The 22,266-nt window shown below is 38.3% G+C and overlaps 1 protein-coding gene across 2 annotated transcripts in view; it reads left to right on the top strand.

The window, feature by feature from the left end:
• Window positions 1-20,550, top strand: part of UBE2K (ubiquitin conjugating enzyme E2 K) — a 43,449-nt gene extending 22,899 nt beyond the window's left edge. For both annotated transcript variants that reach the window (XM_083860940.1, XM_083860941.1), the window contains exons 3-7: window positions 341-399; window positions 1,483-1,565; window positions 10,322-10,421; window positions 13,752-13,880; window positions 14,241-20,550. In XM_083860940.1, the coding sequence (XP_083717066.1) occupies window positions 341-399; window positions 1,483-1,565; window positions 10,322-10,421; window positions 13,752-13,880; window positions 14,241-14,315 (446 nt within the window). In that variant the 3' untranslated portion in view covers window positions 14,316-20,550. The remainder of the gene's footprint in view (window positions 1-340; window positions 400-1,482; window positions 1,566-10,321; window positions 10,422-13,751; window positions 13,881-14,240) is intronic.
• Window positions 20,551-22,266: the final 1,716 nt, after the last annotated feature.

The raw sequence follows: 22,266 nt of genomic DNA on the forward strand, positions 1-22,266 counted from the left end.
GGAGATATTTGGTTGATATTTTCATAATATTCATATTTATCTTTTACTAAAATAAATCATGGAAATTATAAGTTTGGGAATGAGAATGTACACATTAAATATACCTCAGAAGTATAGGTACTGATTTGCATAAGCAAACACAGCTTTTCTAACTGACTTTATGTGCATTTATTTATGAAATAGATGAAATCTAAATGTATCTCCTAACTAATAATGCTGGGTAAATTGGAATGACTTGAAAATCTGCTCATTTAGAAGTGTAAACTTTAGTGTCATGAAAGACTTAAGTTTGAATAATGTTCTTTTGGTATAACTTCCGACTTGTTCTTGTCTTTTGCAGGTGGAAGGTATCAGCTAGAAATAAAAATCCCCGAAACATATCCGTTTAATCCTCCTAAGGTACTGCAGACACACATTTTTGGATAATACAATTTGGCTAACAAGTTGGGTTTGAGTATTCTTATTTACTTGTTTGCTTGTTTGTTGGGGTTTTTGGGGTTTTTTTGTTTGATTGTTTTAAATTCACTTCTAGACAAGGATTGGAACTGTTGTATTTAGATAAAAATAAAGTAGGATGCGAAACTGTATCCAGTCATAAGTACACTCTGACTGTTTCTAAAAGTACAAACTGGGAAATTCTGGGGAGGAGCTTGGGCCTTAATTTTTCTGACAAGATAAATACAGTTTTCAGGTAGTTTTAAATGATGTAGAGAGTACAGCTGTCTTCCCTCCCTCTCAGCATTGGTGAAGAAATGTTGCAATAGGGAGTTATTGGTTCTTTTAATTTCTTGGGCTCCCTAAGTTATACTTAAAAGGTTCTTGAATCCAACCTGCCAGGTTTCTAGTACTAATCAAGTAGTGACATGTACAGTGGTGTGTCTTGAAGCACCATCAGAGAAATATAATAGTCTTATTGCTTCCTTGTTGAAGGAATAGATAATGTGCACATGGATGAGAGGTGAGAAATGGCTGTGGTAAAGTCATTCATATATTTTTCACAACTTAGTAGCCTTGTAACTTTACTGCATCTTTCTGTAACTTCAGTTTTATGGTTCTGCCCTGATGTTCTCCCCAGCCATGTGCAGCTTTGAGAAATCTAGAAAGCCCACTTTTAAAAATGTTAAAAGTTTTAAGTCTGTTTTTGACCATCTGCTCGTCAAAACACTCACATACTGGAGGATATTTCTAACTAGCTTTGTGTGATGCAGGGATATAAACACATGACATGAGAAAGCAGTTAGGAATGAGTTTGGGGAGCTTGGCAGTGGCCTGTTTTGAGTAAGGCAAGGCTCTAACAAACAGCCTTACTAACTTGAAGCGTCCTGAAATAAGCAGTATCATGTCTTAGTTCCATTTGTAGTACTACATTTTCTTAATTAGTATTTCGTCATAGTATTATTTAAATGGTGGATTTAAAATGTTTATTTAGTGTACTGTGTTTAGTTACTGCTTATGTTTTAAAAAATTATCTTGTTTTTTTAGGTGCGGTTTATCACCAAAATATGGCATCCTAACATTAGCTCAGTCACTGGGGCCATTTGCTTGGATATTCTGAAAGATCAATGGTAAGATTCTACGGGGATTTAAATGTGCAAAATCAAGTATGCTGGTGTCCTGGATAGGTATCAGCTCACCTTGTTTTTTGCCTTGTGCTTATAATTTGAGATGTCCTTAAAGCAAACATTTTGGTACATATTCTGAGGTGCAAATATGCAAATGAAATGATTGGGTGATAATTTTGGAAAGCAGTAAGGATACACAGAGAGTTCTTCCAAAAATGCTTGCCCTACAATGAACATTTCATTGTTGACATTGTGGGTGGTTTTGTACTACTTATTGCCTTCTTTGATCAGGTAATGTTACTGCAGAAGTTTTAATAGCCAAAATCGGTGGAATAGACTTGTGTCCAAACTAATAGCTGCATTAATTGTTCATTTGTTTTTCAAAGTAATTGATTTCATGTGGTTTGAAGATTGTGTAAAACAGTTGTATGATAGACATGATACCTAATACAGATGGTTATTTTCCTCCATGTCTGCCCCAAAAGAATAGGACTGTAATTCCCCAGCAGATCGTACCAGTATTAATCCACACAAACTTCAAATGCTTGTAAAGTCAACAACTTTGTCAAAAGTGCTCTTGGCCAAGCAGACATCAGTTGGGTTTGAAACAGAAACTTTAGAGGAGAGTGCTGAGGTCTTGCAAGTGACACATCCAGCGTATTAATCTTTTACAGATGTATGAGATTATAGAAATCTCATACGGATTATACCCTGGCACAGTATAGTGTAAATTACTGAAATGAAATTGTAATGGTCATAAACTTGTCTTTCTAACTTCTCAAATGGCATATATTTTCTTACCATCTCAGAGCACTTGATGTTCCTTCAGGCAATAGAATCTTTCAATATACATGCCATGGTACCTGGTATAGTTTTTTTTATCAGTAAAGCCAGTGCACTTTGTACGTGCATCTAATTATTCATAGCACCCTACAGTTTTACTGGAGATTAATGACTCTTTAACTGTCCAAGTACAGTCTCCCGAGAGATTGTACTCTGAAGCAGATTAATGAATGGGCATGAGGTTGTCTGTAGTATCAAAAGGCAACAAAGACCTAAAAACCCCATGAGCTTCAACTTAATTTATGTACTTTTGGGGTTGTTAGTCAAAGCCTTTAATATTTCAGAAGGACAAACAGGAGAGAAGAGTTGACATGTGTTCTTGTAATCTTTGAGTTATGTCTAGCACAGATAATTTGATCTATGTCTTATTTCTGTTATTTCTGCTTGATGAAAAAAACCCAAACATTAATATCTTCGTTTTCCAAGATGTATACAACATAGGAGTATTGGAAAAGAATTTGACTTTTGTATATTTAAACCGGCTGACACAAGAAGGACCAGTATTATGCCAGTTATATAGTTTTAAACTCTTCCTTTGAAACAATGTCTTCATTTGGAAGCACTAAGGAGAGAATTGCACAGAACCTGGTGGTGGCAGGAGATTTTCTGTATACTATTAATCCCTCTTCAAATTATTCTTCATGTAGTGTGATCCTTTCATTTTCTAGTTGTGCTGTATGTAAGTTTTGTTTCTTTTCGAATCATAGAAGGGTATGTGAAAATCACTTGAGCATTGTTGAATTGCTTGTCAAAGCCTCTAATCCTTTGATAAGACCAAACTTATAGCTGCCTCCATTGTTTACTGTTTGAAGCATTTCTGTATTGTGATAGATAAGACTGGTTTCTTCCAGAGTAGCTTCCTAAAACTCACTAAGCAATATGAATGGTTAATACTGTTTAAATAAGTTGTTTATTGTTCTTCAGTATATGCAGCTAATTAAGAAATGCCCACAGCATAGAGTCATAGAATGGTTTGGGTTGGAAGAGACCTTAAAGATCATCTAGTTCCAACCCCCCTGCCATGGAGAGGAGCACCTTCCACTAGATCAGGTTAAATCTGAAGTGGCAACATTCGTAATACACGTGCACACAGACAAAAATAAGTATGAACAAAGGTGTACTTGGGAAAAATTACCCTTGAATTCAGTGAAGTACTTGCAGATGCCTTTGGATCTTCTCAGTGGGCAAAGGATTAAGCCTTGAGGAATGATGAGGGTATTAGCCCAGGCTTCACTGGCTTTCCATGGCAATCCTCAGAGTCTCACGAACTTGAGAATTCACTGGCTCTGGGAGTCATCCCACTCTGGGAAATGCTGGTCACAGCCTGCTGTGGTCCAGGATAGCTCAAAGGATCTCAGTACCATTGTTCATAGATAGGGTCACAAGATGAAGATGAAATCACTGGTAAATATCCATCCTGACCACAAGGATGAGTTGGTATTTACTGGAATATTCCTTGAAAAGTCCAATAACAAAAGTACTATTCCGCTTGGTCTCTTGTTGAGATAGAAGAAGGAACTCAAGGCTATTTGTTGGTAAACAGGAGTTTGCTAGACAACAGAAGTTTTGAGAGCAGACAGTGTTTTTGGTAAGCTTGAGAGAACCGAACTGTCTAGGTGCCATTAATCCAGGCTGAGACCTAGCAAGCATTCCTGAGATATAGCCGGCCTAAGGAGGGAGCCAGGGGGAGGATGTACCACCACACACCACCAAAAATATGTTTTCTGCATGTCTAGGTTGAAAAGTGGTTTGAATAAAATAGCTTCATTAGAAAGCAAACAGATAAACTAAAAAGCAATCCCAATCCCCCCCATCAGATCAATAAGGTAATATTTCCGTTATTTCACCATTTATTCAAGAGTAAATTGGACAAATGCAATTCTGAAATATTCCTGTGGCAGTATTCTAGAAAATATATTTAGTTCCACAATCTCTCTTGTCAAATCTTTTAGCAACAAGGTCTGTTTTTGAAGTGCCACTTCATTGACTTGTAATGCTCTTAACTGAATAATGCTTCTCTTGTTGCTGTGTTTAAATACAAGTCTGAAATTTCACTGCATATCTGTTTTTCAGTGAGGTTTGAGAGTTAAAGGACTGGAGAAGTTTGGTGTATGGGCCTTAGCAGGATTTCTGAAAGAGTTATTTACTAAGCTGATAAAATACTCATTTATAGATGGTGAATACAAATATGAAGATTTTAATGTGTTTGTATAGTTTTTAAAAGTCTCTTCCCTACTCTCCCATCTTGTGGTAATTATTTTCTGTTCTACTGAGCATAGTTGAGATGATAATCTGCATATTGGCAGGAGGTTTTATCAATTTCCAAAGTAATGTCTTTAAATTATTTCTAATAAGTTTAATAAAATTATTTTTCCACATTGCATGCTTGATACTGAAATTCTTTGCAGCTGTGGATTTTCATCATGTTTAGATTTTTAAGTACCTGTTATGCCAGTTTGTTTGGAAAGCAGTTACTGTTTGCTGCTAGAATTAAAATAGGGGTATGATTTTGTAAAAGGAATACTGTTTATGCTTATCTGACATAATTTTCATTCTGTGGTTTCACTTACTATGGCCTGTATTTATCTTCCAGGCTAGTACACTGTCTCAAAGCTTTAATTTTAAATATACAACATATCAATGCAGTTCACTGAAACCTTAGAACTAAATTACTTGAAAGCTGTTCCACATAAATCCCTTGAGGAGAGATTATGAAGTGAATTTGTCGTGGCTGCATATGTGGCTACAAAAACTCTTGGCTTTTGTGAGTTTGACAGTCAATAATGAACAATAAAAATATTTTTGTCATAGTGGCTCTGCTGGAGGATTCATGCTTCAGTTTTAGTTGAGATGCAGAAATCATTATTATGAGAGATAATACAATTTTAATAAATAAATAAGCAGCAGCCAGCTTGTAATCTTTGTGGCTACCCAGTACTGCTAGGTTTTGTTCAGGGTGTTTGAAGAACACTGAAGCTTCTTAAAGTTTTGAGAAAAATGCAGAGACTATTAACATGGTTTTAGGGAACCCTTCAAGCAGGCTGTCTTTCCCCTCAGTGCTATGTCAAAGCTGTCCTATTCTTTTTAATTTTCTCTGATGGGTGCCTGGTCTTGTATTGTCCTGTAAATAGTGACTATGCAATGGGCTTCCATTCAAAGGCCTTATTCATTTCCTTCCAGATTCCATAAGCCATTGGTACAAGGCCCCAGAGATTTTCTCTTGGATTAACAAGCTTATTTATTTCATAAATGGAACAAATATTGCAGATTATGTAGAAAAAAATGTTCCCGTAGCCATGTTTGGTTGACGGAGTGGAGTAGCAATCTGCTGGCTGCAGCTGTTCCTGGCATTCTGCTGTGTTACCCTCTTGGAATAATGAGAGAGATTGTTTCCTGGAGAGGAATGTAAAGAACATAAGTAAAAACTTCCTAAATGGAGAATTACTTAGCCTTTAAAAATGAAGAAGAAAAATAAAACCTGGCAGTGTTTTGTAATCCTCTTAGGACTCTCTCTGCTCATCAAAAGGTAAAAGAGATTTCTTTCCTCAGGCATACTGGGCACAGCTGGCTTGCTGTGCCTTTTAATGTTAACACTATAGTCACCCAAACCAGGAGTGCTTTTTTTTAATGGAAATGCCCTAAGATATTATCTAAAAAAAAAAAGGGAGGAAAAGTGTAAGTGAACAAAATGTATACCCAGCTCTCTTTGTTCTGATTCAGTCCAGATTTTCCTTGTGGTTTAGCAAATGCAATGCCAGCAGAAAGCCGAGCTTTTGGTTTGGATGTCCAGAGTGGAAGCTTTTAGTTTCAGGTTCTCTGAGGGACAGTGTGTCTCTGTAGGGAGCTCTCTGCAGCTCACTGGTGCATGATAGTGGCCTCCTCTCATTTTGCAGATGGCAAACCTGCATGATAACTAAGCAACGTTTTGGGAGTGGAAGTCAAGGGTTACTGTAAGCTTCAGGAGCAAACAGGAGCCAGTAATGTCATGGGACAAAGGGGATATAAGGTCATGTGCGAGGCAAATAAGTTTTACCTGTAAAACTCATTATACAAGCTGGCTGCTGGTTGCTGATGATTGGTCAGGTTTCCATTGAAGTAGTGTACCTGCTTAGAGAGTTGTTGTACAAGAATGATGGTCTAAGCAAAAACAATGTACAGTGAAAGATTGGAAAGCCATCTCAGTGTGTAGAATATCAGGCATGGTGAAGAACTGAAGATTTTCCAGGAGCCTTCTGAGGATTCAATTAAGAACAGATCAGATGGAAGTCTGTCAGGGGCAATACTTGTCTTTGACAAGGAGGAGAGAACAAACCTAGAATGCAACCATGCAGCTAGCTTGAGTTCCCAAAGTGAATTGCTCATTTTTCACAATTGCTTGAACTCCATGAGCTGTTGCACATAAATCATACCTAGAAGTAAACTTCAAATGTAAGAGGAGTTGGAAATACCTATTTTTTTTTCAGGGTTTTATTCTAGATCAATAAACCTTTGAGGTGCATTGGAAAATTCAGAAGATCTGTATCTTTGCACTGGAAATTTGTTTTAAGGAAAACACAGCTTTTTTTTCTTTCATTCTTTCCTTGGACGTTTTTCTTTTCTTGGGAAAATATTGGGGAGGGTGTGTGTCTGGGTGTCTGTGTTGGGATTTTTAGCTTTGTGCCACTATCAGTATAGATTTTCTTTCAGAACTGATGATGGGAATTGTTCTTGTTTTTTGCTTGTGAGGAACAGGTCCTGCCTTACTGGTATTTGTAAATACAAGTCTAGGCAGTCATCTCTATTTGTTGTATTCTCCCAAAAGAAGGTAATGGGAAGAAAGAAGAGCTTTTAAGTTCATGGGAAATGAAAATCTATTTTTAGCTGTTTCTTCAGTGTCTTCTGTGAATCTTAATAGATATCTGAAATTTTTAAGACCAAGCTATGTAAAAAATAACAAGCCATTTTTACTTTTTTGAATCACAAAAGCTAATTGGTGTTCTAAAGGTAGAAGATTTTGGATGGTTATGCTATAGTTACACAAAATATGTCAGTTTTTCTCTACCATTAATTAAAAATTTTAATTTCTTCTTTTGTTTAATACAAACAGCAACTGAAGCTGTAGTGGGTTTTCTTTTATGATTTAAGGATACTTCTTTCAGTGTTTGTCCAATAAAGACTATGTTACTATGCATGTACTGGGAAAGCTGTTTTGAGACATGAGACTTGAAAATCAGTTGTAAGCTACATTTTTAAACCTTTTCATAAATGTGGCTAAACCAGTCTTGTCTGAAACTTAGTATTTCAGAGTTTAAATTCTCTGATCATATCGCCATCTGTATATATAAATGGATAAGTTGTTGCTTTTTATTGTTATTTTGAAATTGGAATGTCAGATGTTTAAATGTCAGTATGCTTTGTGTAAAAATCTACAAATATAACAGGTAAACAGGGATTGAAAGGACCTGGCAGTCTTGAAAGCCAGAGACAGCTGGAGACAGCTGGTGTCCATGGCACCTTTGGTTTTTAGCGATGCCCCCTGCTCCTCAAAATATATTTTACATTCCTCACCTAGAAGGTACAGTGTAAATGGAGGTAAATTGCATGTAAAAATGGCACAAAAGGCTGTGATCCTTTTTATGTCATCTTCTCTCCATTTTCAGATGTCTCTAAAGGAAAGGACAGAACAACTTTTATTTGGAGAAAGTAACTATAGCATTAGTTATGGTTGATTGGTACTTCATGTTAAGTCTGTCTTTAAAACTACAGTAAATAACATAATAAAATTACTTAACTGGGAGAAAGACTTTGGGTTTTACAGTGGGTGTGACAGATGTGATAGGACCTGAAATTGATTTCATAAAAATTATTACATCCATTTGAGCATAGTAAGGCCTGAAAGACTTAGTGTTCCATGACACCTGAATGCTGGAGTAGTAAATATGTTGCATTCCCTTCCTGTAATGCTAGCAGATGAGACTGTGAATTGTCATCAGTATGTACATTAAATAGGTTAATTTCAAGATAGTATAAACCTTTAGAGATTACAAGCCCAAGGAAATTTTAAGAGCAAAATTGCATTAGGTACATGTAAAGAAAAGAAAATTACTAAGGAATAGGTTTGAAAGAGGAGAATTGTATGTTGTGGTAGTTTTATGATTTGTCAGAATTCAGATTTAAAAGCATAAGGATTTTTTAAAGATTTAAGTCTACTACGTTCAGCTTAAGGGACTTCAAGCTGGTGTGGCAGTTAGAATGAGACACTATGTGCTAATTAAAATCTGTCATTTGGGATGTTTCTCACTTGCATTTTGATGTAGAACACTGCACTGCGAAAGCTCAGCAATAATTATCAAGCTAAAAAATAACTTACTGAGAAAAATTTTCTAGAATTAGAAACAATTAGGGAAGAATGGCATGTTTGAATGGTTAGTGACATAGCAAGAAATTTGTGAATGTAAGCATCTAGGAACATAATATGTGGGTGCCACAAATGTACCTCTAACATTTTACTACCATCTATGCTCTGTTCATTAGTATACACTGCTAGAGTACCTTAATATAGTGACTCAGTACTGGAAAATACATAAATTTCTGCACCCTAAGCCTGGAAATGCACTTGCACGCTGTTTCCTTTGTAGCTGGACCATCCGGTCAGACTGTTCCCCATCTGTTTTAACAAACTCTTTGCATTTATTTGCAATATAATTTCAGTCTTCTGAAAACAATAAACTGTTTTCCGTTGATTGAAGATGGAGGTTCGTTTATAAGAAATTGGATGCCTGTGTTTCGCAACTTTCCTCTGACATTCCTGTGTCATAATCACTTTGCTCAAATCTAAAATGTTGCATTCACCTTGCTACTTAAGCAGAGTAAACAGACTTTGTATTAGTTTGAACATCTGTCTGTGCCACAGTGATTTTAAGAATCTAGTTAACTGTTCAAATCAGAAATACTCAACTTCCACAGAGTCTATGGAGTTCTTACTTGGTTTCCAGTGTATACCACCTGAAATGGTAGCTCAGAGATGTTATTTATGATCGAAATGTAATGAAACGGTGTAAATGTTACAACTTTCCAGACTTGCAGTGTGTAATAATTTCATGTGATTACTTTTGAGGGTTTATTGACTTCTCTGAGCATACTGGGTTTTCCCTTACTAAATTATTGAGGTGTCTTTTTCTAAATACACTGAGATCAAGATAAATGATAAGAACCTAATATCTTAGAGGTTCCAACTCTGGGACTGTGCTACCTTCAACAGGGTTCTTTCACAGGGGCAAAGAGTGACTTTACAGGACCATTGTGACTACAGAATGTTTTCCTGCTGCCAACACAGTTGTGTCAGGTTGTAGTGAGAGGAAGCCGAGGAAGTATTTTGATTGCACATTTCATAATTAGCCTAGCCTTTTTATTATCGTAGTCGTAATTAACTATGTAAATGGTTCGATTTAATGAAGTATGTGATGTTAAAACTGGTGCAAAAAGGTGCAGTGTATAGAATTCCTTACCTGTTAGCCACGTTTAAAATGTAGGTCACTGCTCCTGCACGAGGAGTGCCGGCAGAGGGAGCATCCCCGGGCTGCCGGCCCTGCCCTGCAAGTGAAGGAGAATGGCACAACCTGCTTAGGCCTTGGTTTTTGTGGGGCCTTTTTCCTCATATGAAATGAATTGCATTAAATGGGCATGGTGAAATGTGTAGGTCAAGGTACTTTCCAAAAACTTCAGAAAGCATTGTTAATAGCAAAGTCCATGTTGGAAGCCCTATTTACATATATATACAGAACAGTATTTTAATAACTATAAGCTGCAGCAGTTTAAAATTATGTTTCTTAGACTTAAAACCTGTACATGAACTCCTATCTTCTATGACAGTAGAGCCACAAGGGTGAATATAGACACAGGATATGGTAAAGAATTTTTTTAATTTTCAATTTTAGGGCAGCAGCAATGACTCTAAGAACAGTGTTGTTATCGCTGCAAGCATTGTTGGCAGCTGCAGAACCAGATGATCCACAAGATGCAGTAGTGGCAAACCAGGTAAGATATTCAGTTGACTGTGATTTTGTAACACTTCTGTAATCTTTACTGACTCAGGTTAGGTCCCAAGGCTTACAGGAGATACAAGATTTTAAACAATTTATTGTAAAATTGCATATACTAAATGTGAGCAATACTTAGTATTGTACAGTGTTTTGTGATTTTTTTTTTTGAATTCCAGAGTATTAGTTACTCCACAGTGTCACTGTTTTGATAACAGCATAGTTAAATGAATTTCAGTGTAACTTGCCTTTTAAAATCTAAACCTTCCAGTATAAGAAAAGCAATATGCTATCGGTTTTAAATGAGTTTTAACTTGGTGGATAATTGGATTTGGCTTGGTATGTAGCTTGTCTTCTGCATTAATATAAATGTTGTTGAGCATTGTATTTGTTTAATGTCAAAATTTTATGAATAATGACTTGGGGATAACTGTTTTAATCACTGATTGAATGCCATCAGTAACATTTTACAATCAATAAGGTTTGTTACCTTTCAGACATTAGTGATAACTTTTAATACCAAAAAATGTCAGTTGGATCTTAGGCCGTATCAGGATTGGCATGATTCTGTTTAAAGTGTTGCTGAAGGATAGAAACAATCATTCCTCTGACAATTCTCAACAAAATCTGAAGTGTGTGTGTGTTCTCCTTTTTACTCTGGGGAAAGAGAAAGGCAGTCTGGCTTCCCCACTGGCTGGCAGTAAGAGTATATTTCAGTAACTGAAGAACAAAGCAAGGTGATGCTGGGAGAACCTTCTATCTCACCTGTATCTTCTATAAGTCAGAACCCTCTAGGATAGGGTGACAAGGTGTGCCCTCTTTCCCTTTAAAACTCAGTGTAGAATGATAGATAAGCATTTTTTCAAACCTGTCAGGATTCAGGGGGAAGCATGGAGATTAGAGGTAGCCCATTGCACTGCTGGGTTGCCTGAGAGCTGTTTGCTACCACTGTACTCAGTCGATATAGAAGGCTTGCTTGTGGGATTCTGCAGTAAGGCTGCTCTGAATAAATGTCCCTGAACAGTTGTGTCAGGCTGAATTGCTCTGCCCAGGGAGAAGTGTTGCAAAGGCCAGAAAGGCCACCAGGCACGTCCCTGCACTGAGTTTTTTTCTAGATGTATGCCCTTGCTGTCATACTCCTTCATTTAAAAAACCACTGCATCCTTTTTTACCAAGAACAAAAATAGTGTTTGCCATTTCTGGCTCTGATGGTAGAATTTTATATGGGAATCATAACAGTAGAAGCACTTGAGCTGGTAAGAGTTTTTTTCTCAGGCAAAAAACTCCATGAAGCTGTAGATTCCAAAGAGCAATTTTCCAGGCTGCCCCTCAGGTGCTTGTGGGGGTGTGTCCAGTGGGATTGTGGCATAGCTGATGTGGGGAGGATTCAATCTGTCCTGTTTCCTGCAAATACCTGCATGAAAACTATGCTGGGGTTTGACCTTGAGTTACAGGCACGTGTATGTAAGTAGAAAGTGATTATAATGGTTTTGAGAGAGATGTCGGTAAACAACTGCTCTTTTCATGTGTTTATTTGGTGTTGGGGTCTCTTCTACTTTGTTTGGGGTTAATTGTGTTTTCCAAGGCAAAAATGCACAAGGAATTAATTATTCTCCACACTTGTGCTATTTTATTAAACTATGTGTTGTCCAGGTAAATGGCAGTTCCTATAAGCTCTTGAGAGAATCCCAGGGAGAATTCCTGTTTGAGTAAGAGCAGTATTTTCAGACACCAGCTGTCTGGTGTATTAGTTGCTCTGATTGCTGGTTTTTTTTCAGTACAGCAACATGAACTGCCTCAGACTCCTGCTACTGAAACATCAACGAAAGTTGCCCTTAGGCTTTTCTAAATTCAGTGAGAAACTGGATTATTTACAGATACCTAAGTAAAGGAATTCTTTTAATAGAACACTGAAAGCTAATTCTGAGTAAAATGCAATTATGACTAATTCTTTGCACTTCAGCTAGTTGCTTTCTAGGCTTGGCAATGTTCTCAAAAATATTTTAAAAAAATTAACTGGGGGAAGATCTCTTAAAAGCAGAAGAAAATAGTACTTAAGGATGCTACTGGTGTTTAACTTAATCCTTCTTCTCTTTTAATCATTACACCAAAAGAAATTTATTACAGACCACTGTGTTTATAATAGTGATTTATTTCCAACAATACATTGCCTCCCATGTTTGTTTTAATGGCATTAATGCCACCAGATAGTAAATATACAAATTATGACATATGGATCAGAATTAGAGGGAGGTGGGCAAGGCACACAAAGCAATGTGATTGTTGTGGGTTGTTGTAGGAGAGGCAAAATGACAAGAGAGCATTTTACTGTGTTTTACAGATCTAATTATTATTTTCATGTATTAATGAAATGTCAAAGAATGATAATCAGCCATGTTTCTGTCCTTAAAATGTACTTAAATATTTTAAAAATGTATTTCCTAATATCTTGTCTTATTGAAGTGACAATCGAAGGGAAGAGCATTTTTTTAAGACAAAAAACTTGATATGGCATACAAAAGCTGTTAAAATGGAAAAATCATTTAACTTTGCTGAGTACAGTTTATGACAGATGACCCACTGTCTTGGCAGTTGAGTTCTTGGCACATGCTAAAAATTCTCTGCAATATGGTCCAGTCTGTTGTTTATTGGAAAACTGGTTAGTGATGAGATTGGTACAAAATGATATAGTTACATACTGACATGATTTTTTTTTTCCTGGTAAATAATAGCTTTCATGAAGAGTTGCAGCTCCCTAGCTTTTTGCACTTGCTCACCCATTTTTCCATCCTTCTTCTGTCACCTGTGTGATCAAGATCCTCATTCTCAGGAAGAAGCCCAGTAGTAGAATATTAGCCAGGACTGAAAAACTGCAGGCCTACTTGCAGTGTGTAAAACCATATATATTTTTAAGTGATTAGAGGAATGCATTAGAGTAGTACATAGTACCATGTTCAGGAGATGTTAACATAGGGATAATTTGTACTCTGTCACACTGAATATAAATTTTCAGCAGCTGTGCTAAATATAGCTGCTTTACTTTGATCTGTGCTGTTGAGAGCAGTACCTGGCTGCACACATCAAATACCAACAGTGCATAATTTAACCTGAAGGCAAACTCATTATATCAATGCTTGCATAGGTTTGCTCTTTGTGTAATCCTCACCTCTAAATTTACTTCAAGAATAGCAGCATGATCAGTATGAAACATTGTGGAAGATACTGTAGGAAGAATGACGGGTTGCAGTCTGCCATATTGTCTTGATGTTTGGTTGGATTGATGAGTTGATTTAACTTTCTGCTTTTCCCCCCTCTCTCTTTTGTGTAGTACAAACAAAATCCAGAAATGTTTAAACAGACAGCTCGACTTTGGGCACATGTGTATGCTGGAGCACCAGTTTCTAGTCCAGAATACACCAAAAAAATAGAAAACCTTTGTGCTATGGGCTTTGATAGGGTAAGTATAAATAACTTAAATATTTTCAGTAAGGACAGGGCAGGTTTATGTGTATAAATACAGGAAGCCATCAGTATAATCAGAATCTACTAAAGTAAATTGTCTACTTCCATGGTGTTGTGTCGGTCTAATTATGCTATTTTGCTAGTTATTTTTAAGAACTGGAGTTTTAAAATACTGTGTTACAGATAAATCTTGTGAGCTACCCCTGCCTTTTTGAAACAATTTTTCTATCAATTATTACTTGAGATTTAAGGAATGGTAAACTAATGTGTTTTGATTTTCTGTGAGCTTTTCATTCCACTTCCTGGAGCTGCAGGTTCACACACTGAAAACACTGCTTTTGTTTTCTCATTGCAGAATGCAGTAATAGTGGCCTTGTCTTCAAAATCATGGGATGTAGAGACTGCAACAGAATTACTCCTGAGTAACTGAGCCATATAGAGAGAGCTGCTTCTGTAGTCCAGCTTGCCCCTTCTGGAGGAGCATCACCATCTGTTATTCCTAGGATTCTATATAGATTCTCTTTCAAAACTGGCACTCTTGCCTGATGATGCTATCTAGGCACTATTGGAGACTGAAAAAAAGCGCTCTGTAAATAAAGCTAATTAAACGTCTGTGTAAATTTAAAAAGGGGAAATACTTTAATTTTTTTTTCTTACTAAATATTGTAAAAATTCTTTGAGCTCAGCTAAGATAATGGGGGAAAACAATGCCTACTTTAGTGTTTAGCAGTGTGACAAAGACTAGCAGGAACTTGCTTCAGGATTTTGATTTAGTAATTCAGAAAGCAACATTTTGAGTGTTAGTCATCAAAATTGTTGGTGCCACTCATCACAGTTATCTTACTGTTTTTAACATGGATCCTATGTGCCTGTGGATTGACCTATATTTGCATGCTTGTACTTAATAGACATATTAGGTAGGGTTGCTGAAGAGAGCACCATTGAAATACTCAATTGCTTTTGTAACTTTTTTCCTGACAGACTTTCAAGACTTACCCAAAGTTCCAAATGGTGACCTGTTCAGAACCATTTTCTTTCTAGCTTATTAATTGGGAAACCTGATTCTCCCCTCCCTTACATCATATTGTTGATTATGTTTCATCATCTGTGGGTATTATGTGTGCCATTGCAGTAGTCTAGGGTCCCCTTTAAAAATATATATTTTGAATTATCAGTAGTGATTTTCATCCATCATATTTTCTACACAATCATGTAAGGAGTATGCCTCGATACAGCACAAAAAGATGGAACTGGTTTCATTTATTTTTTTTTTTAAATCTTAAATAGCTGTAAAGTGTTCTTCAGTACACTCTGGATAATATGATTTCACAGGGTTTGAAGGAGGACGAAGCTGATTCTCCAGTGTACTGAGAATGGAAAAAAAATTTTTTGAGTACTTGATATGATGCAATCAGCTGTTTTTTGCAGCAGTTTTCTAGCTTTATTTTGGGCTTCAGTTTAAGGATTGCTTACCAGGTACTTTAAAATTCATCCTTGCTTGCATTTTTCTCTGGTTAACACATGGAGGCTGTGTTGGTGTTTTTACTGTACATACTTCAAATGCACATAGAATTAGAAGTGTGTTCTCAATTTAGCTTTTTTTTTGGATTGATGTTTCTGATAAATGAGAACTGAAATCTTACCTTGGCTTGTACATACAGTCAGTCCTTTTATTTGTATTAAAATGACATTTCATCCTGAGTGCAAAAGCTTGAAAATTATTAGTCTTGCAACTTCAAACACTAGTACATCTATTTAAAGAGAGCTGTAATGTCTTTGTGAATATGATGCTAACTTTTGAGAGTATATCTGACAAGGAAGTTCAGAGAAATCCTGAGACTAGAGAGTGGGGATTGTGCATAATGGAGTACTGTATCAGTCATCTTTTCTATGACTCTTTTGTTTTGTTCTGTTGTTTTTGGTTTTTTTTCTCCTAGGCTGTGGATTAATGGGGTGGGGAAATATGTGCCTGCTTGGGGTTTTTCTAGAGCTGTGAAGTACAAATTGAAATAGTTTTGCACTTCATGGTCTGTTTATAACTCATACTAGACGAAATCAGGAACATTATGGTATCTGTTAAATACCTGGAGCATAGTAGTAGGGGAACAAAACCAGAAAACAGCTGTCAAGACCTGGCTAGTTCTGGGATGTTCCCTGTACTGCTCTGTCTGATGTGTCCAAACTTAAAACAGGGCACAGACAGTAATTACTTTGAACTCATATCAGTGCAATACTAAATGCATTTGCTTAGTCTTTATACTTACTGCTTTTTGAAGTGTAGTCAGTGATTGGTTTTCTTGAGTTAGTGTAAATCATTTGCAATGATGCCAAAGGAAATGAGTTGTTTTGACTTTCCTTATATTTATTTATTTTTTTAACAAGAAGCTGCTACTGTTCAGCTGGTTTGCTACGTGAAAACCAGGGACGGTAGGAAACTGGCAAAATGCTACTTGTGTTAATCTCAAGTTGCTGTCTTTTCTGTTATACAGGCTAAGAACTTCTTGATTACATAGACACTTTTTTTTTTTTTTTTTTTTTTTTTTTTTACCCTGGTGGTAAATTTGAATTGCTGACTACTTTCCCTTGTTCTTCGCTGCTATTTATCAAAAGAAAGAACTCGTAAATCATTGTCGGGGACATGAAACTTCTCAGTAATGGGCTTCTGAACATGTCTATGATAAAACCAGTCTCCTAAGAACAGCAGGCTTCTTCAGCAGTATGTAAAGTGATAAAGGAAGCCAGGGAAAGGGAGACGGGGAAAAGAGGTTCTAAGGTGAGCACAGTCACCTCTGAAAGAATGCCCTATTAAGTTTTACTTCTCTCATGAAGTTACCTCATTTTCTTCTCTACTGCAAAACACCTGTCTTCCCCTTCCCCCTTTTGTATAAACGGTGGATTCTGGATTTTGCCCTTCATCCATGTGCTCGGTAGCTTAATGCTAGCTCAGGTGCTGGCAGGAAGCTTCTCAAGAAGTGAGCTGGGAAGGCAACATGACCCAGCGTTAAGGAGACATCTTTGGTCTGAAGTCCCTCTGAATTTTGACATGTGACTCCTTTATAAGGAATGTTTTTGTATTCTTGGTAATTATCAGAGTTGAATATAGGGATAATGTTGTACAAGGTTAGTTTAACTGCAGCTGGGGCTGAGCCCTAGAAATTTTGCTGTTAGTGTTCAGCTTATCATTGTGACACATTGTACATACAAATGGTAGTTCTGTTCTCTGTATCACTGAACATCGCTATATTCAGGGCCCTGTGCATTCACAGACATGGAGTTGCCGTGCAGCCCACTCCAGCTCTGGACTCAGGCTGTACATTTACCACACCTTGCAACAGGAACATGAAACATGGCTACAAGTGACTAAGTACAAATAAATCATGCGTTGTCTTCCTCTATTGTGCCAGAAGATGGCTTGAAACAGTCATTTCGAAGTCTAAATGACCTCATTTTTCTAAACAAGGTATTGGTAATAACAGTTACAGATTACCAGAGCATCCATTGGATTTCACTACCGAACATTTCAATGTGCATCCAGCAAAGTGGTTTATCCTATCTTACCCAATTCCTCCAAGAGCAAAGTACAGCTTTGCTCAGAAGTAGAGAAATTACCTTTCCTGTTGCCAAAAGCCTCCATTTTCCCATGAGTACCAAAAGCCTTGACTGTATTCCACCCCCTTGCCAAATTCACAGCTTCCTCCCATTCCTTCTGTGAACAAACTCTGTTCTCAGTGTGACAAATTGGTGCATTTTGGAGACAAAAAGCCCTTAGGAACATATCCTGGAAAGATGCATCATTTAGTGCGTTCTGCATACTCCAAACCTTTTTTTTTTTTTAAATTTTGTTTAAAGCTTGCAACAGAGTACATGGGGCCTTGACTATAATTGGTTCGGTAGTATTTATGAGCAATTAGGTACTACTGGTGTATGAATATGTCTTAGTTTTTTTCTAATTATCACTGTATTCAACTGTTTTCCATGTAAATTAGTATTGGAATACTGACATAAGGAATATAGAAACTTTTTTTGTTATTGTCTGAAAGGAGGAATTAAATAGCCAGAAAGAATCTTACCTTGTAACACCAAATCTCCATTAGATGGTGTGGGTAACAGAAACATTTAAACTATGCAAATTTAAGCCTAACAGCTGTGACTCAGACTAGGCACTTCAGAGCTTACAGATTGCTTATGTCATTTGGGAAGGGAGAAGGGGAGTGGGGGGAAATCAAAACACAGACTCAAGCGAGAGTTCTTGTTTTACTGCATTGGTTATGAGCTGTGTCAGGAAGTTCCGTTTTTAATGCAGGGGAAGTCAACTGTGCATGTCCCTTGTTCCCTTCTGAAACACCACCAAAAGCTGACTTGGAGGCTTGCCTGAAGTAGGAAACATTAAATTTAGTAAATAAATTGGTTTTACTTAAATGCTGATGAGCAGAGGCAATGAGAAGATGAGGTGTCCTCCTGTTCTGTTTTGTTGATGGAACTAATGAGTAGGGGCACTGATTTGTGACCAGGTGCTTATTTTATATGGTTTTGATGAGCAGCTGGCTCAACAAGAGATAGCAAAAGTGCATTTCATCAGCATCTGTTGCATCATGGAATTAAAGCATGAAAGTCAAGATGCTTGTGGGTGCCTAAAGCCTCTTCTGGAAAGACCAAATAGATGTTTTCAGTGTTACCATCCTCGTTTTCCAGGCACAGCTTTCTCCTAGGGCTAGGCAAAGGGGCAATCACTTCTTTCTTGCTAGTTTTCTGATCTGTTCCAAACCTATCTGTGAATGATGTAGGCAGCTCTTCCTGCTTGTGGTGTTCACGTCATCAGCTGATTCATCATCAGACTCACAAGACCAACTGTTGTCAACGCATTTGGCTTCTGGCTTGGTTATTCCAGCTGCAGTGCTCTGTTGGCAGCAACCTGACTTTGGATTTGTTCTCACTGGGCAAACCCTTGTGAATCATTTGCCCTGTACTGTGCTGTGATGTTCAGTCTGTGCTGTGACCTGCTTTGTAGGCATCAAACTGGCTCCAGGATCACTCATGGTGCTGAGCCCTTCATTGATAATGTAAGTTCAGATCACGGCTCGACAGCTGAGGAAATGTACTGTGACAATGCTGTGCTTGTCTGGTGTACAATCTGCAGTGACTGCTGCTGCTCTGGTGCAGTGTCTGAAGAAGGCTGCCATCGTAGGAATGCTGATGTCAACTGCTGAAGAGCCCTGCTTTTCACTTACCTTTTCCATCCTAAATTCTGAGTTTTCTAGTAAATAAATATTTACCTGTAAGTACTGCAGGAGGTTGGTTCCTGAGCACCAGACTTCCTGTGGAGGCGGAGCAGGGGTGGGGAGGCTGGAATTGCAGCATTAGTGTTTTTTGTCTTGAAAATAAAAACTACAGAAACACTTTTGTAAACAAATGATTTTTAAAATAAACACATTTTAAAAGATGTTGATTTTTCACTGGGAATGCTTAACAATAAATGCATGTTTCCCTGAAAATAGTTTTCATTTTATTTCTGGCAATTCAGATTGTTCTAAGATTACATGGTCTACTGCCTCCATGTCAGCAACAAGAGAGAAAGGGACGATCATTTTCATGGTGCACATTAAAAATTTTTGAAGAGGAGAATTGTGTAAATACAAGTGTAATATTTCAAGTAGGACTGCCTCTTGTGATGGCCTGACTATCCTGCACCACCTCTTGTCTCCTTTCAAAGGCTCCATCTGAAGAAACAAAGCCAGTAACACAGAGGAAAAGTTCTCTCTGGATTTCCCTGCACCACTTATGTTCATGTCGTGTCTGTACATTTTAAACTCTGTACCTCAAACTGCAGTTGGTTCATGCACAGGGAGGTGACAGCCTGGTGGCTAATAGCACTGCCCTGCTGCTCAGCTCTAGAAGAATTTCGGAGGGATGATAACTATGGATTTACTACCAGTACAAATTTCACTTTTTTGGCATTTGTCAACGTTTGTTAAATGGGGTGAAGCAATTTGAAGACAGCAGCTGCACAGCTGAAGCAACGAGCAGTGAGTTTGCTGTGAAGCTGGTTGTAATATTGTGTTTCAGATCTGCATCCCATCTTCAGGTGTATGTTTGTCCCTGGGCAGGTTTCTGGGCAGGCTCTGCCAGCTGAGATAGTGCTGCACTGTTTTATGGTGTAAGATGATGTTGGGGTTTTTTGTTTAATTTTACTGTCATCAGGAGCTTGTGTCGTATTGTGGTACCTCATTCTTTAAGAGGGGTGAGGGAGAGGGAGCACTTCCCAGTCCCTCTCCTGCAGGTCTTAGCCTGATGTTAATTCAGAGTTAAAAAAAAAAAAAAAAAAGCCCAATTTCCCCAGTTTGTGTAGTTAGACACTGACATGAGTAAGTGAGAGCTGCTTTATACTGAAATACTTGTGAAGTTGTCCAACAGCCTTGTCATTTCTTCCAGCGCCCCAGAACTGGAAGTGAGTTCACAGCTGAAATGGACTGATGGTGCTTGCTAGCTTGACTCGTCCTGTACTTAGTTTTCTGTTTCAGTGGCTGTAATACTGACACATTTGGCTCTCAGACGGGTAACTGATACCTCCAATACAGCAAATCCAGGATTTTAAATTGTTTTTAAGGTCAAGTCTGGATCTGGAGCACCCATGTCTGGTATAATGTCAAATAAATTACATTGCTTCACTTAGTGGCTGCTTTGTGTTGAAATACATGTACTCTTTAGGTGGGTTTATGACAGCCTGGTATAAAATAAAGGGTAATAAGCTGGGCTGGTGAAGAAAATACAGGGGGGAAAGGGGGAGGTGGGAGAGAATCTGTTTTGTGCCGATGATACCTGAGCCATCAGACCCCTTTAGCACCCCAAGTCCTCCACGTACAGCTGCCTTTGCTCACAAATGGTGCAGGGCATGGGCTTGTGGCCCCCTGCTCCTGGAGTGGGTGGGGAGAGGGACAGTGCCATGGTCTCTTCCCTCTGTCTTTCCCAAAACCTCTTCTCAGAACTGGCAGTTTAAAAACATGATGATGGTGAATAGTCAAAGCTCCTGCTGACGCTGAGAGGTTGGGAAGTTCCCTGCAGCTGAGCCACATTACTGTATCAGGGCAAAGCTGCCTATCCCCATTTTTATACTTCTTCCTGCTGCCAGGTGCAGAGGCGGATAGGAGGGTGCCTTTCTTGAAGGAGGAACATTTTGCTGGTTACAACCCCACAAATAGGAGCCAGTTATGCACCAAGATGGATTTTGGTTCAGTGGTTGGTCCCATTTCACACTGCAGTTGGTCCATAACAAAGAGTGAGCACTGGAAATCCTGTCATTGCCACAGCTTTAAATTTCCATCAACACAAGGCTGGAGAACAAACACCAAACACAAAGTGGGTCCTGGGTGTTTCTGGAAATGGCCATCACATCTCCACCTTGCTGCAAGAAACTCTTGGGTGTGAAGTGGTTTAGCTGTAGAAAGTGGCTTAAAGGATCCAAAGCTGTCAGTGCAAATGGAATGTTTATGCACCTGATGTTTATGGCTTTTGCTGTTAAAGAGGCAAGAAATGAATCCTGTGTATAAATGACCTGCTGGGATGGGGGATTGCTCGCTCTTTGCTTGGCATATGTCTTGCCCACTATAGCTTATTCCACATTCCAGTCCTTTAATGGTCTGAACCATGTCAAAAATACTGGGATGAAGTGTCTCCAGGCCATGCTTATCAGGAGAGAGAACTATGTGGAAGAAAACATGTATGAACAAAATAGTTACCAAGAGTTTACTGGGTCAGAGATGGAAGGGGAAAAAACCAAAACACAAACCAACCCCAAATATTTCTTAAAAACAGAGGGAAAATCATTCTTTTTATTGTTTGTGTGCCATTCTTTTCACCTGTTAATGGTTCTCATCTATGAGGAATTCAGAAAGGGAAGCACAGAGTCCTGAACCTGGGGAGAAAAAGCCCAGGCACCAGCACAAGCTGGGACAAATGTAAAGCACCTTGGCAGAAAAGGACCTGGGGGTTTGGGATCTGGACCAAGCTGAACATGGGCCACCAACCTGTGCTCGTGGCAAAGGCAGCAAACTCTCCTGGGCTGCACGAGGCAAAGTGTCAGCAGCAGCTGAGGGAGGTGATCCCGCCTCTCTGCACAGCCCTGGTGAGGCCACATCATCCTGGCAGGAATGCCAGGCCCTGCTCCACTGGGATGGGCTGGAGGGAGCCAGCTGTCCACACAAGACATTGTGTACTCAGAGGGGCCTGCATCTGTTTCATGGGACTGCAAAAGAAGCAAATAGACACAAAAGGGGCCACATCCTGCAAGTGTGAAATGACAAAACCCTCTTAATAGCAAAAAGGTTAAAAACCCCCACCATCAACCCCAAAATAGAAACAACCTATGTTTTGGCTTAAAGGTATGT

Source organism: Zosterops lateralis (genome assembly GCF_965231275.1).
Source record: "Zosterops lateralis genome assembly, chromosome: 5".
NCBI classification, from domain to species: domain Eukaryota; kingdom Metazoa; phylum Chordata; class Aves; order Passeriformes; family Zosteropidae; genus Zosterops; species Zosterops lateralis.